Here is a 12,715-nt window from a genome sequence, read left to right as displayed (position 1 = left end):
AGCAGAGGATACTGAGGCCTATAGACTGTAACAGGTTGGATTTTATCCTGGAGCAGAGGGGAGCCTTTGAGGGGTTTGTCCAGTTCTGTCAACCAGAACATGTCCCGGGTTTTCCTCCCCTGGCACTTTGAGAAGCTCCCCAGTGCCTCTTCCCTTGCGTGTCCGGGGGTCCAGATCTTCCAGGGTGTGGACTGTCTGGCCCCAGGTCCAGAGGTGGAGTGCCTGGAGGGTGCCGTTGACTCCTCAGCTGTGTTCCCGGCCTCTGTTTCTCTTTTCCTGCATTCTCTTTTCATGTTCTCTTTCAGCTGCAGGAAAGCCAAAGGCTCAGAAACTCAAGTGCTCGTACTGCGACAAGTCGTTCACCAAAAACTTTGACCTACAGCAGCATATCCGAAGGTACCTGGTGGGGCAGGTGGCCCCTGGGAAGCCCTGGCCAGGGGCCCTGTGCAGTGGAAGCCAGGCTGCCTTCCCGCCCACCAGTCCGGGTGGTGGCCAAGCCCCCATCTGTCCTGTCATGGTTTTCAGGCCTGTGGTCCAGGCCAGGATGGTTTCCCCTCTTATCTCGCAGGAGCAATGGGAAGGCTCTGTGAAAGTTATGGTGCCTGTCCACTGCAATGGAGTGGGTAGAGCAGTGGGAGATGCACTTTCTTTGAACTGATAGTGGCTTTGCCGGCATGTAAGGGGTGCCTTATTCGTCACCTCTGCAGAAAGGGCTGCCCTTCAAGCCCTTTGTTCAGCTCAGGGCTACCCATGATTCCTCTTGCCCCAAGAACATATAAGGAGCAGTTTTTCCATCTGTAAAACGGAGGGGTAGACTTGTTGAGTGTTTTGCATAGAGTGAGATACATTGGGACATGAGATGATTTTAGGTGGTTCATGGATATGGTATTGAAAAGTTCTTAAAGATAGAGTGAAAAAATGATTCCCTTTTCAATTTCTTTCCATCCTTGGAGAGTCAGTGGAAAAAGGCTCAGTATGGAGCTAGTCTGTCTTTAACATCTCTCACTTGGTAATCTCCTTTTATAACAAAGAAAGAGAGAAAGGGAGCCTCAGGTTCTAACCGTAGAAGGCAACGGTTTCCCTCTAGACCAGGGATTTTCAGCCTTGGCATTACTGACATTTTGGATTAGATAATTCTTTGCTTGGAGGGAGGCGCTTATGCACCGTAGGGTGTTTACCACATCCCTGGCCTCGGTCCACTAGATGGCATTAGCACCTCCCCTCCTCCCCCGCCTCACCTGTAACAACCAAAAGTGTCTCCAGACATTTCCAAATGTCCCCGTGAGGCAAAACCAACACTGGTTAGAACCACTGGCCTAAACTAGTGCTATGCAATAGAATTTTCTGCCATGATGGAAATACTTAAGCCTGTGCTGTCCCATATGATATCCACTAGCTATATGTGACTATTGAGCACTTGAAATGTGGCTGGTGTGACTAAGGAGTTGAATTTTTAATTTTATTTAACTTAAAAAGTTAAATAGTCTCACATGACTTGTGTCTACCGTTTTTAGACAGTGAAACCATAGATCTTATTAACATTGATTTTTCATTATTGCATTTGTTTTTTAGTTACTTTTTATTTATGACAAGTAATTTTCCATATATAATAATGATAGAAAGCTTCCTTTTAAAGTTGTTTTAAGTTTTCAAAACATTTTAAAAAAAGTGAGTTGATTTGAAGAAAAATATTAAATAATAAGTGTGTTATATCATCTAAGATGTTTTCTCCTGCAAATAACAGAAATCCTCATTTAAATGGATTTAAACAATCAGGAAATGTATTATCTCACAGTGGGAGATGACCACAGGTCAGGTTTATTCAGCAGCTCAGCAATGCCATCAAGAGCCCAGAGTCTTGTCTGCATTCCTCAGCATGAGGCCTTGTGCTCATAGTGTCACGATGGTTGCCAGCAGCATCTGGTAGCTGTGAGCACCTGGACTGAGGCCATGTCTCTGTCCCTGCAGGAGGGTCCTGACAACCTTTGTCTCCCACAGCCACACTGGTGAGAAGCCCTTCCAGTGCATTGCGTGTGGCCGTGCCTTTGCCCAGAAATCTAATGTCAAGAAACACATGCAGACCCACAAGGTGTGGCCCCCAGGGCGCAGCGGCGGCACTGTCTCTCGGAACTCTGTGACCGTGCAAGTCATGGCCCTGAACCCCAACAGGCAGGAGGACGAGGAAAGCACAGGTGGGTGGAGGTGGGGAATGCCACCCTGCCTACACTTCTCCCCTGCAGCCTCACAGGTTTTTTGGTAGCTGTGTGCCCCTGAGTATTCATCCTCCTTGACCTCGCTGGCTTCATTCTGCTTATATGTAAAATGAGGCACAGGATAAAAGGAGGGACAATAAATATACCATATGTGTGGCATTGCTGTATTCTTATACCATGGCAGACATCATTAATCAACCACCTATCTTTACTACTGAGCCTGAATCCCACCTCAGAATTTATTCTTAATACTTTGCTGAAGGCAGTCTTTGACCTCTGTGGACAGATGGTCTCCAAAGCCGCTCATACTTTGTGGGTTTCTCATCTGAGCCATCACTTATCCTTCAGTAAATGGTCCTGTCTCTGATGTTGGTTTAGCCCCCTTTATATGGGGGAGGAAACTACCAGGTCTAGAGAAGAACTGTCCAAAAATGTAATATGATTTTGACACATGTAATTTAAAATGTTTTAGTAGCTACATTAAAAACAGTAAAACCAAAAAAGGTGAAATTAATTTTAATAATATATTTAACCCAGCATATTTAAAAAAAAAATTTCTTTTTTTATTTAAAATATGATCACTTAAACATTTAATATAATTTTTTTATAATTTATTTTTGTTGTTGAGACTGTACACAGCAGAACATATGCTAATTTAATAATTTCTACTTGTATAATTCAGTGACATTAATTACGTTCTTTGAGTTTTGCAACCATTCTCACCCCCCTTTTCCGAGTTGTTCCTCCTCCATTAGCATAAACTCACTGTTCCCTAAGTTTCCTACCTACTCTTTCAAGTTGCTGTTGTCAATTTGATCCCATATAGATAGATCTTGAAAGAGCACAATGCTCAAGGCAGACATTCTTTACTAGGTAATATAAATTATTGTTTGATTTTAAGAAGACTTCAGGAGATATTTTTTGTTTAAAGTTTAAAGATTATCTCATGGCAGTAGTTTTGGGAATTCATCCAGCCTCAATGGCTCCAGAAAGTCTAGATTCCATGAGTATTTGAAATTATGTTCTGCATATTCCTCCTTTGATCAGGATTCTTCTGTAGAATTAAATCATTAATGAGGTATCTTACATCCTTTTTTTATACCAAGTTTTCAAAATGTAGCGTGCATTTTACATGTATGGCACATCTGAAATTGGACTAGCCACAGTTCAAGTTCTTAGTAGGCACATGTAGCTCATGGCCACCATATTGGAAAGTACAAGGCCAGAGCCTGAGCCCTTCCTGTGCAGCCCAAGGATGAGGAATACCAGCCACATGCTGGCTACGAAGGGAAAGTTTTGCTGATCAAGCAACGTGTGGCTGCATTTATATGACCTCCTTCCATCAGCTTTTCCTGTTGGAACTAGCCATACTGTATGTTTGGCTATTCCATATGTGCCCTCTGAGTTCTTGTGAGCTCTTTGGGGAAGAAACCATTTCTTTCAAAATTCTATAATGTCTAGTACCAAGAGTTCAACCATTTAGCAAACATCTGTGAAGTCCTCCTGTGTGCCAGGCCACTGGACTTACAAAGATGAAGTCCCAGGCTCCTGGTCACATCATTAATTAACCACCTATCTTTACTGCTAGTGAGGGTGGGACAACTTACAAATGATTATAATTAGAAGAGGGAGCTGGGGAGGCATTATAAGTATAGCTAGGAAGAGCATTAGGACTTCTAACGACCATGAAGAGGCCTATAGGGTCTGAGGGGAAGAGCAAGGAGGGGGCTTTGAGGCAACAGCTATTTATCCACCAGTATGCAAGTATTTCAATATTTTATTATCTGGAACGGCTGTATCAGTACATACCAGCTCAATATGCCTTGAATACAGTGTCCAGCACCCAGCACATAGTAGGTGGCTGGGTAAACACAGTGGAGCATGTAGTCGGTGCTCTGTGGATCCTTCCTCAATGCTGTGGTTCTCTGTCCTGACTCTGCCCTTCTCAGTGACTTTCCTCCCTGGCTTTCTCCATAGGGTTGGGCCAGACCCTGTCAAGCACCCCTCAGGCCCAGGCCTTGCCCACAGCAGGTGAGGATGAGGGGGACAAGCTGGAGACCAAGCAGGTGGTCCTCATTGATAGCTCCTATCTGTGCCAGTTCTGCCCCAGCAAGTTCAGCACCTACTTCCAACTCAAGTCTCACATGACCCAGCATAAAAACGAGCAGGTAGGTGGTTGGCAGGCAGCCACAGCCATCCTGTCATGAGCCTGGCTGATGATGGGGCCTTGAATGCTGCCTAGAAAGGGATGGGAGTCGGACTCAGTTGCCCTGAGATGTCCTCTTACCACCCATGATGGGTCAAGCTTCCTCTACGTGGATACGGCCAGCTTGCTGCCCTGCTGTGGTGCCAGCCCCGGGGAGAAAGCTCTCCTCTTGAGGGTCGTTTGATGAAGGTCAGGTACAGGAAATATTCATAATGCCCTCAGAAGATTCAATGTCTAAAAACCTACCTAAGGGGATTTAGGGCTGCAGTATTTTTTGTAATTGAGATGTAATTCACCTAACAAGAATTCACCTTTTTAAAGCATACGTTCAAGTAGTTTTTAGTATATTCGTAAGGTTGTGCAGCCATCACCACTATCTAATTCTATAACACTTTTATTACCCCAGAAAGAAACCCTCTACCCATTAGCAGTCACTCCCCACTCCTCCCTGTCCCCAGCCCCTGTCTCTATGGATTTGCCTCTTCTGGACGTTTCATATAAACTGGACTCATACAGTGTGTGCACTTTTGTGTCTGGCTTCTTTCACTCAGCATAACGTTTTCAGTGTTCATCCATGTCATAGCATGTATCAAAACTTCTTCCCTTTTTTAAGTTTTTTTACTGTATTCCTTTTCATGGCAAAATACTATTTCATTGTATGACTATACCACATTATATTTATCCATTCATCAGCTGATGGATGTTTGGGTGGTTCTGCTTTTTGGCTGTTATAAATAATGTTCCCACAAACATTCATGTACAAATTTTTGTGTGAACATACGTTTCAATTCTCTTGGGTAGATACCTAGGAGTGGAATTGCTGGGTCGTGTGGTAACTATTCTAGTCTTTATTTTATTTTAATTTTTATTGTGCTTTAAGTGAAAGTTTACAAATCAAGTCAGTCTCTCATACAAAAATTTATACACACCTTGCTATATACTCCTAATTGCTCTCCCCCTAATGAGACAGTACACTCCTTCCCTCCATTCTCTTTTCATGTCCATTCGGCCAGGTTCTGACCCCCTCCACCCTCCCATCTCCCCTCCAGACAGGAGCTGCCCACATAGTGTCATGTGTGTACTTGATCCAGGAAGCTCATTCCTCACCAGTATCATTTTCTATCCCAGTATCATTTTCTATCCCATAGTCCAGTCCAATCCCTGTCTGAAGAGTTGGCTTTGGGAATGGTTCCTGTCTTGGGCTAACAGAAGGTCTGGGGACCATGACCTCCAGGGTCCTTCTAGTCTCAGTCAGACCATTAAGTCTGGTCTTTTTACGAGAATTTGGGGTTTGCATCCCACTGGTCTCCTGCTACCTCAGGAATTCTCTGTTGTGTTCCCTGTCAGGGCAGTCATCAGTTGTAACTGGGCACCATCTAGTTCTTCTGGTCTCAGGCTGATGTAGTCTCTGGTTTATGTGGCCCTTTCTGTCTCCTGGACTCATAATTACCTTGTGTCTTTGGTGTTCTTCATTCTCCTTTGCTCCAGGTAGGTTGGGACCAATTGATGCTCTTTTTTTTTTTTTTAAATAAATGTTATTATTATTTTTTTCCTTTATAAAAGTACCAAGGTAGCCAAAGTAGAATTAGAAAATTCAGAAAATTAAAGAATGTATTTACTGTGTGCTCCATGCTCTGCTAAATACGTTACTCAATATTTGACTTAATTCTCAAAACAACCTTAGAGATAGGCATTCTCAGTATGTCTATCTTACAGATGAAGAAATGGAGGCTCGGAGAGGTAAAGTGACCCGTCCAAAGTCTCACTGCCAGTAAGTGACCAAGTGAGGATTCAAAGCCAAGTTAGTTTGACTCCAAACCCCATGTCGTTAACCACCTTGCAATACATCCTCCTGAGAAAACAGTCATCGCCCGTAATCCTGCAATCCAAGAAACAACCCTGGTTGTGCAGCACAAAATCTAGTCTATTTTTTTGGAGCTTCTGTATTTTTTTATTAACAATTGGGGTCATGCATACACATATAATTTTGAATTGTGCCCCTTTTTTTGAGATAGCCTTTTTTAAAAAACTTTATTTAAAAATAATTATAGATCTACAAGAAGTTGCCAAGATAGTACGGAGAGGTCCCCTGTACTATATGAGAAACTACTATCTGTATATAAATTTATCAGTGAAAAAAAGGAATACTCAAACAGGATCGCCGAGTTAGACCCACAACTGCTCCGTGTCCTACAGGACAACAGAAGCCATTAGCCTTTGGGGTTGATCTACCTGACAAAATTACTTGCTTGTGACCAGTTTTCTACAAGTTAGCATTTGACTTTACAGCCTGGATCCTAATCAGTAGTAAATAGTGAGTGAAAACAAGCTGCACACCCAGAGATGGGCCTTAGGCAGGCTTGTTAGGCAGTACTCTGAACAGCGGTTCTCAAAATCGGTCCCCTGGGCCAGCAGCATCAGCATCACTGGGGCACTTACTTGTTAGGAATGCACGTTCTCAGGCCACCCAGACCTGCTGAATCGGAAACCCTGGGAATGGTGCCTACAAATTTGTGGTTCTGATGCTTGTTCACATTGGAGAGCCACTACTCTAGCATGACATTGACAGGACATCAGTAGTCCTTTCACCATATTTCCAAGTTGCGGATAATTTTTATAAACGAGTTCCTGCCAAGCAGAGCTTGAGGCATGGGCCACGGGGCCATAGTGGTAGGCTTAGAGGAAGGGACCCTCTAATCAAAATAAAACTGGGGATCCAGCAGCAGGGCAACGTATATGCCTCAGGGTAGGGGGCAGCAGTGGAGGCAGTTCTTCTCAGCCCCTGCCTCCCCTCACCTGCGCTGCATCTTCCTTTCAGGTATACAAATGTGTAGTCAAAAGCTGTGCCCAGACGTTCGCAAAGCTCGACACGTTCCTGGAGCACATCAAGAGCCACCAGGAGGAGCTGAGCTACCGCTGCCATCTCTGTGGCAAGGACTTCCCCTCGCTGTACGACCTGGGTGTCCATCAGTACTCCCACAGCCTGCTGCCACAGCACAGCCCCAAGAAGGACAGCGCCATCTACAAGTACGTGTTCGCCCCACTTCCGTCGCCCCGGGCGGGTGGGCAAGGAGCCCAGCTGCTATGGCCTTGGTGGTTTTCACCCTCCTCAGAACCAGTGAAACACTTCGGAGGGGAAACTGAGGGTCCAGGTTGGGGTTCAGGCTGGCAGCAAGTGTTCTGGGCCTCGCTGACCCTTCTCACATCATTCTTCAACTTGGCAGGCATTTATTGAGGAAGGAAGGCCCTTTTTATCCTAAAAAAGGGAAATCAGTATTTCCTCATTCATACTAGTAAGAAGATTGGGTTTTTTTCTAAACTAAAAGAAGTTATGAAAATATTATTTTGTCTAATACCCTACAAAATTCAGATTACAATTGAAAGTGTACACTGATGCTTAGGCTGTAAAAAGAATGACTAAACATGGATATAAAAGCAGACATCATAAAAATAAGACTAGTTTGTTTTATAATCTATAAAATTTAGATCAGAATTAAAGCTGTATGGTGATTTGTAGACTGAACAAGGAGTGGATCAAGTGTAGATTTTATTTGGGGTCATTTTTTCAGACAAAATTATATGATAGCTTGATGCACTGTCGTTCACATCACTGTAGCCTCTTCCATGCAGTCATAAAGAGGGTCCCCTTTGCAGAAACGTTGAAGGAATAAACCCCTCAGTTTTTTCACATGCTCTAATATATATATATATATATATACACACATACATACGTACATATATATACACATACATACATATATAATTTATATTATTTATTTTTGTTGTTGAGAATCTGCACAGGAATACGTACACCAATTCAACAGTTTCTACATGTACAGTTCAGTGACATTGATGTCATTCTCTGAGTTCTGCAACCATTCTCACCTCCTTTTCTGAGTTGTTTCTACCCCGTGAACATAAACTCACTGTCCCCTAAGGTTCCTATCTAATCTTTCAGATTGTTGTCTGTTTGATCCCAGGTAGATTGCTCTTAAAAGAGGATAATGCTCAAGGCTGACATGCTTTGCTAGTTAAGCTGAACTATTGTTTGGTTTTAAGAAGACTTCAGGAGATATTTTGGTTTAAGCTTAAAAGATTATCTCAGGGCAGTTGTTTCAGGAGTTCATCCAGCCTCCATGGCTCCAGAAAGTCTGAATTTCATTGCCACATGCTCTTTTTTTTTTTTAATTTATTTTATTTTTGTTGTTGTTGAGGATATACATAGCGAAAAACATACGCCAATTCAAGTTTCTACATGTACATTTCAGTGACACTGATCACATTCTTCGAGTTGTGTAACCATTCTCACCCTCTTTTTCTGAGTTGTTCCTCCCTCATTAATATAAACTCACTGCCCCCTAAGGTTCCCATCTCATCTCTGGAGTTGCTGTTGTCAGTTTGATCCCACAAAGACAGATCTTAACAGAGGACAATGTTCAAGGCAGACATTCTTTACTAGTTAAGCTAAAATTGCCCCATGCTCTTAATCCTTAGATCTTCAAACCATTCTCTGGTGCTATTGATCCTGCCGTCCTTGTTAAGTTTCTCTTCCTTGATTTTTTTTGTGGGAGTCCCTGTGCCAGACCGTGCTCCGCCGATGGTATTATTTATAGATATCAAACGGCACTTCCACGACTTCATGAAATCCCGAATTTTTACTCTGCAGTCATTTTACAATGCATCTACCTGATGTGGTCTGGAAGCAGCTGCTCTACCAAGCCCAGGACATAGCATGGGGATCGATGTTAGAGAAAAACCTGGGGCGTGTTTGTCTGGGCACTTATTTCAGTTCATTAGTGAATATTTTCATGTTAAAATGGCTTTCACTTCCCTGTAGAGACTTGGCTCATGACCTGTACTAATGGGGTGCGCAGTAACTCCTGGGTGAGATTTCTGGAGTTCAGAAATACATGAAATACAGACCTTGAGCTTGCAATGTATAGGCTGCTCAGGGAGATAGGCTTGTCAACAAATGCTTGCCATATACTGTGATCAAATGCTATCATATCGATGTATATATGAATTATAAAAGTATTGTGGTGGTGTGCAGAGTAGGGAAGCTGTCCCAGGAACAGTAATTTATGAATTGGGTTTTGAAGGATGAGTAGGAGTTTTCTAGGTAGACAAGGGCTGGGGTGGAGTCCCTTCTAGCAGAGAGAATAGCAGGTGCAGAGATATAAAATAGTAAGCTGTATAGAATGGAAGTGGGAGGGACCTGGAAGAGAAAGTGAGTCCTGGGCATGAAGGGCCTTGTAGCAATCACACAAGATTTGAGAAGTTGGTAGGGGGAACAAGAACTCAAGAAATAGAGTATAGGGCAGTTGCCCTGGGGCAGATTGGGAAATGGGGCCAGAAAGGCAGGGAAGTCAGGCAAAGGTGTCTGGGCATTTGTACTCAGGGAACTAGTATTGCTGTTACCCTGTCAGCCTATGGATTATCTGTGAGTTTCTGTGGCTGTGTTGCCCTCTCAAGTGAGATGCCAAGTGAAGGGAAGGGAACACTTACTATGCGCCAAGCTCTAACTTAAGGACATTGATCCCTGCGATCCTGGGAGTTAGGAAGTCTTTTCCCCATTTTGAAGATGAGGACCTTGAGGTGCAGAGACAAGTGACCTGCCCACCAGACGTAAGCACAGAGCTGGGATTTGAGCCCAAGTCTGAAACCTTGGAAGCCTCACAGCACTGATTCTGGGGTTCGTAGGTTGAGGGTTAAGCCCAACACTGACACAGCTCTGTGCATACAGTCGGTCACTTCTCCCAGGTTCCCTTGCTGGGGTCAGAGTGCCAGGAGGCCCTTTGTAGCTGTTGGAGCTGCCGTCTTGGTCCAGTGATCAGGCCCAAGGAGGCAGACCACCATCTGGATAGCCTGAGGTTGGAATGGTGTTATGGGTAATGATAAAGCCTTTGAAACCAGCTTGCCTATGTGTTAATTCTGGCTTGATTGCAAACCTCTTGGGTGACTTTGGGCCTCAGTTTCCTCATCTTTGAAATGGGAATAATGATTGTACCTCCCCTATTAGATTCTTTGTAAAGATCAAGTAAGACGAGTATGAGGCTTTTAGACGTGGTGCCTAGAACATAGTAGGTGCTCAATAAATGTTATTGCAGCAATTATGATTATTTCTATTATTTAGATATAGGTTTGGCTGCATGCAACAGAGACTCAGAATAACAATGGCTTAAACACGGTTAGAGTTTCTCTCTCACGGAAATATCAGAGTGGGTATGGTAGCTTCATCACATTTTCAGAGGCCCAGGCCCTGTCGGTCTGGTGGGTCTGTTCTCCTCACCCCCAGCTACAATGCCTTTGCCTGCTATCTCCTTGAGGTGCCTCCCAAACCCCCCAAATGAATTTCATGCATGCCAGTATATATGTACTACATACTTAATTTTTTCATTTGAAAAAGGTTTATTTTTTTTCCTAATTACAAAAGTAATGCATGTACAATACAGAAAAAAGGATTAAAAAAATAAAATAAAAAATACAAAAACAAAACCTTACCATCCAAAGATGATCACTGGTACTTCTTGATATATGTCCTTTGATATATATCTGTATAAAATATGTATAACCCATTGCCATCGAGTCGATTCTGACTCATAGTGACCCTACAGGATAGAGTAGAACTGCCCCATAGGGTTTCCAAGGAGCGCCTGGTGGATTCGAACTGCTAACCTTTTGGTTAGTAGTTGAGCTCTTAACCACTACGCCACTGGGGTTTCCAAAATATGTACAGACCTCTGGATATAAATATAAATAAATGTTACAGGCTGTATTTTGAGTCAGGTCATCCCAAACACAGTCACTGAATTTGGTGAAAATTCATCATGCTGTCTTCGTGTTACACAACTTCCAACAAACAGAGTGAAACTTAAGGAGGTCATTCTGTGCATTTGTTGTTGTCACTTAAAACTTTTGCACATAAAACTATAATATGGACATCTTTGCATTTTAGCACAAACAAACCTACCTCATTCTCTTAAACAGGTGCTTAGTGTTCCATTGCACATGGATCTGCCTTAATTTATTTAACCTGTCCCTTGTTGCTGGATAGTTGGGTCATTGCCAGTTTGTTGTTATTATAAATGATGCTACAAGAACAGTTTTGGACCTATATCTGTGCTCATTTGTATGTAAGCTTCTAGAAGTAATTTTGCAGGGTCAAAGATCAAAGAGGGTTTAAAAAAAGATTAATTACCTACTTCAAACAATAGTATGTGCACACAGTACAACTATAAAAGGGCCTAGAGTTAAAAGGAATACTCAGTCCACCCTGGCCCACTTCCTCATTCCATAGGCAATCACTTTAAAAAAATGTCCTTCTTTAAACTTTTTATTTTGAAATAATGTCAAACTTACAGAAAAGTTACAAGAGTAGTACAAAGGACTTCCATAGGTACCCCTCACCCAGATTTCCCAAATGTTAACTTTTTAACCCCTGTTGCTTTATCATATTGGGAGCTATTTGAGAGTAATATGCAAACATGATGTCTCTTTACCCTTTAGTTTTAGTGTGTTGTTAGGTGGCATTGAGTTGGTTCCAACTCATAGCAACCCTATGTACAACAGAACGAAACACCGCCTGGTCCTGCGCCATCCTTACGGTTGTCGTTATGTTGGAGCTCATTGTTGCAGCTCCTGTGTCAATCCATCTCCCTGAGGGTCTTTCTCTTTTTTGTTGACCCTTTACTTTACCACCTTTAGTGTATACTTCCTAAAAACAAGGATAATCTTACATAAGCACAGTATAGTTGTCAAAATCAGGAAGTTAACATTGATACAATTCTGCTGTCTAATCTACAGACCTTACTCAAATTTTTCCAATTCTTCCAATGATATCCTTTATAGAAAAAGAAAAAAAAAAATGCTTTTTTCTGGTTCAGAGTCCAATCCAGGATCACATGTTGCATTCAGTTGTCACATCTCTGCTCTCATTTAAGCTGGAACAGTTCCTAATTCTGTCTTTGTCTTTCATGACCTTGATATTTTTGAAGAGTACAAACTAGCTGTTACGAGTTTGTCTGATTTCACCTCATGAGTCGAGTCAGGATGTGCTCTTTGGGCAGGAGTATCACTAAGCGACATTGAGTCCTTCTCCGTGCACTGTATCAGGAGGCACAGGGTGTTGACTGGTCGCATTACTGGTGGTGGTAACTTGGATGACTTAGTTAAGGTAGTGTTTCTGGCAGGGAGTTTTGATTTTCATGGTTATTGTTAAACTACGTCCCAAACAAATTTATGTCTCCTCCCCACTGTAGCACGCATATGCTAACACACTTAGTACTGAGTGAGATTT

The 12,715-nt window shown here is 42.7% G+C and overlaps 1 protein-coding gene across 3 annotated transcripts in view; it reads left to right on the top strand.

Annotated features, from left to right (window-relative positions):
- The window catches only part of ZNF341 (zinc finger protein 341), a 63,846-nt gene that overhangs the window by 33,345 nt on the left and 17,786 nt on the right, over nucleotides 1-12,715 (top strand). For all 3 annotated transcript variants that reach the window (XM_049869236.1, XM_049869238.1, XM_049869237.1), the window contains exons 7-10: nucleotides 306-396; nucleotides 1,999-2,192; nucleotides 4,191-4,381; nucleotides 7,238-7,446. In XM_049869236.1, the coding sequence (XP_049725193.1) occupies nucleotides 306-396; nucleotides 1,999-2,192; nucleotides 4,191-4,381; nucleotides 7,238-7,446 (685 nt within the window). The remainder of the gene's footprint in view (nucleotides 1-305; nucleotides 397-1,998; nucleotides 2,193-4,190; nucleotides 4,382-7,237; nucleotides 7,447-12,715) is intronic.

The sequence above is a fragment of the Elephas maximus genome, chromosome 25 (genome assembly GCF_024166365.1).
Source record: "Elephas maximus indicus isolate mEleMax1 chromosome 25, mEleMax1 primary haplotype, whole genome shotgun sequence".
Taxonomy (NCBI): Eukaryota; Metazoa; Chordata; class Mammalia; order Proboscidea; family Elephantidae; genus Elephas; species Elephas maximus.
The sequence above is the reverse complement of the archived record's forward strand: the minus strand, read 5'-3'. Positions and strand labels throughout refer to the sequence as shown.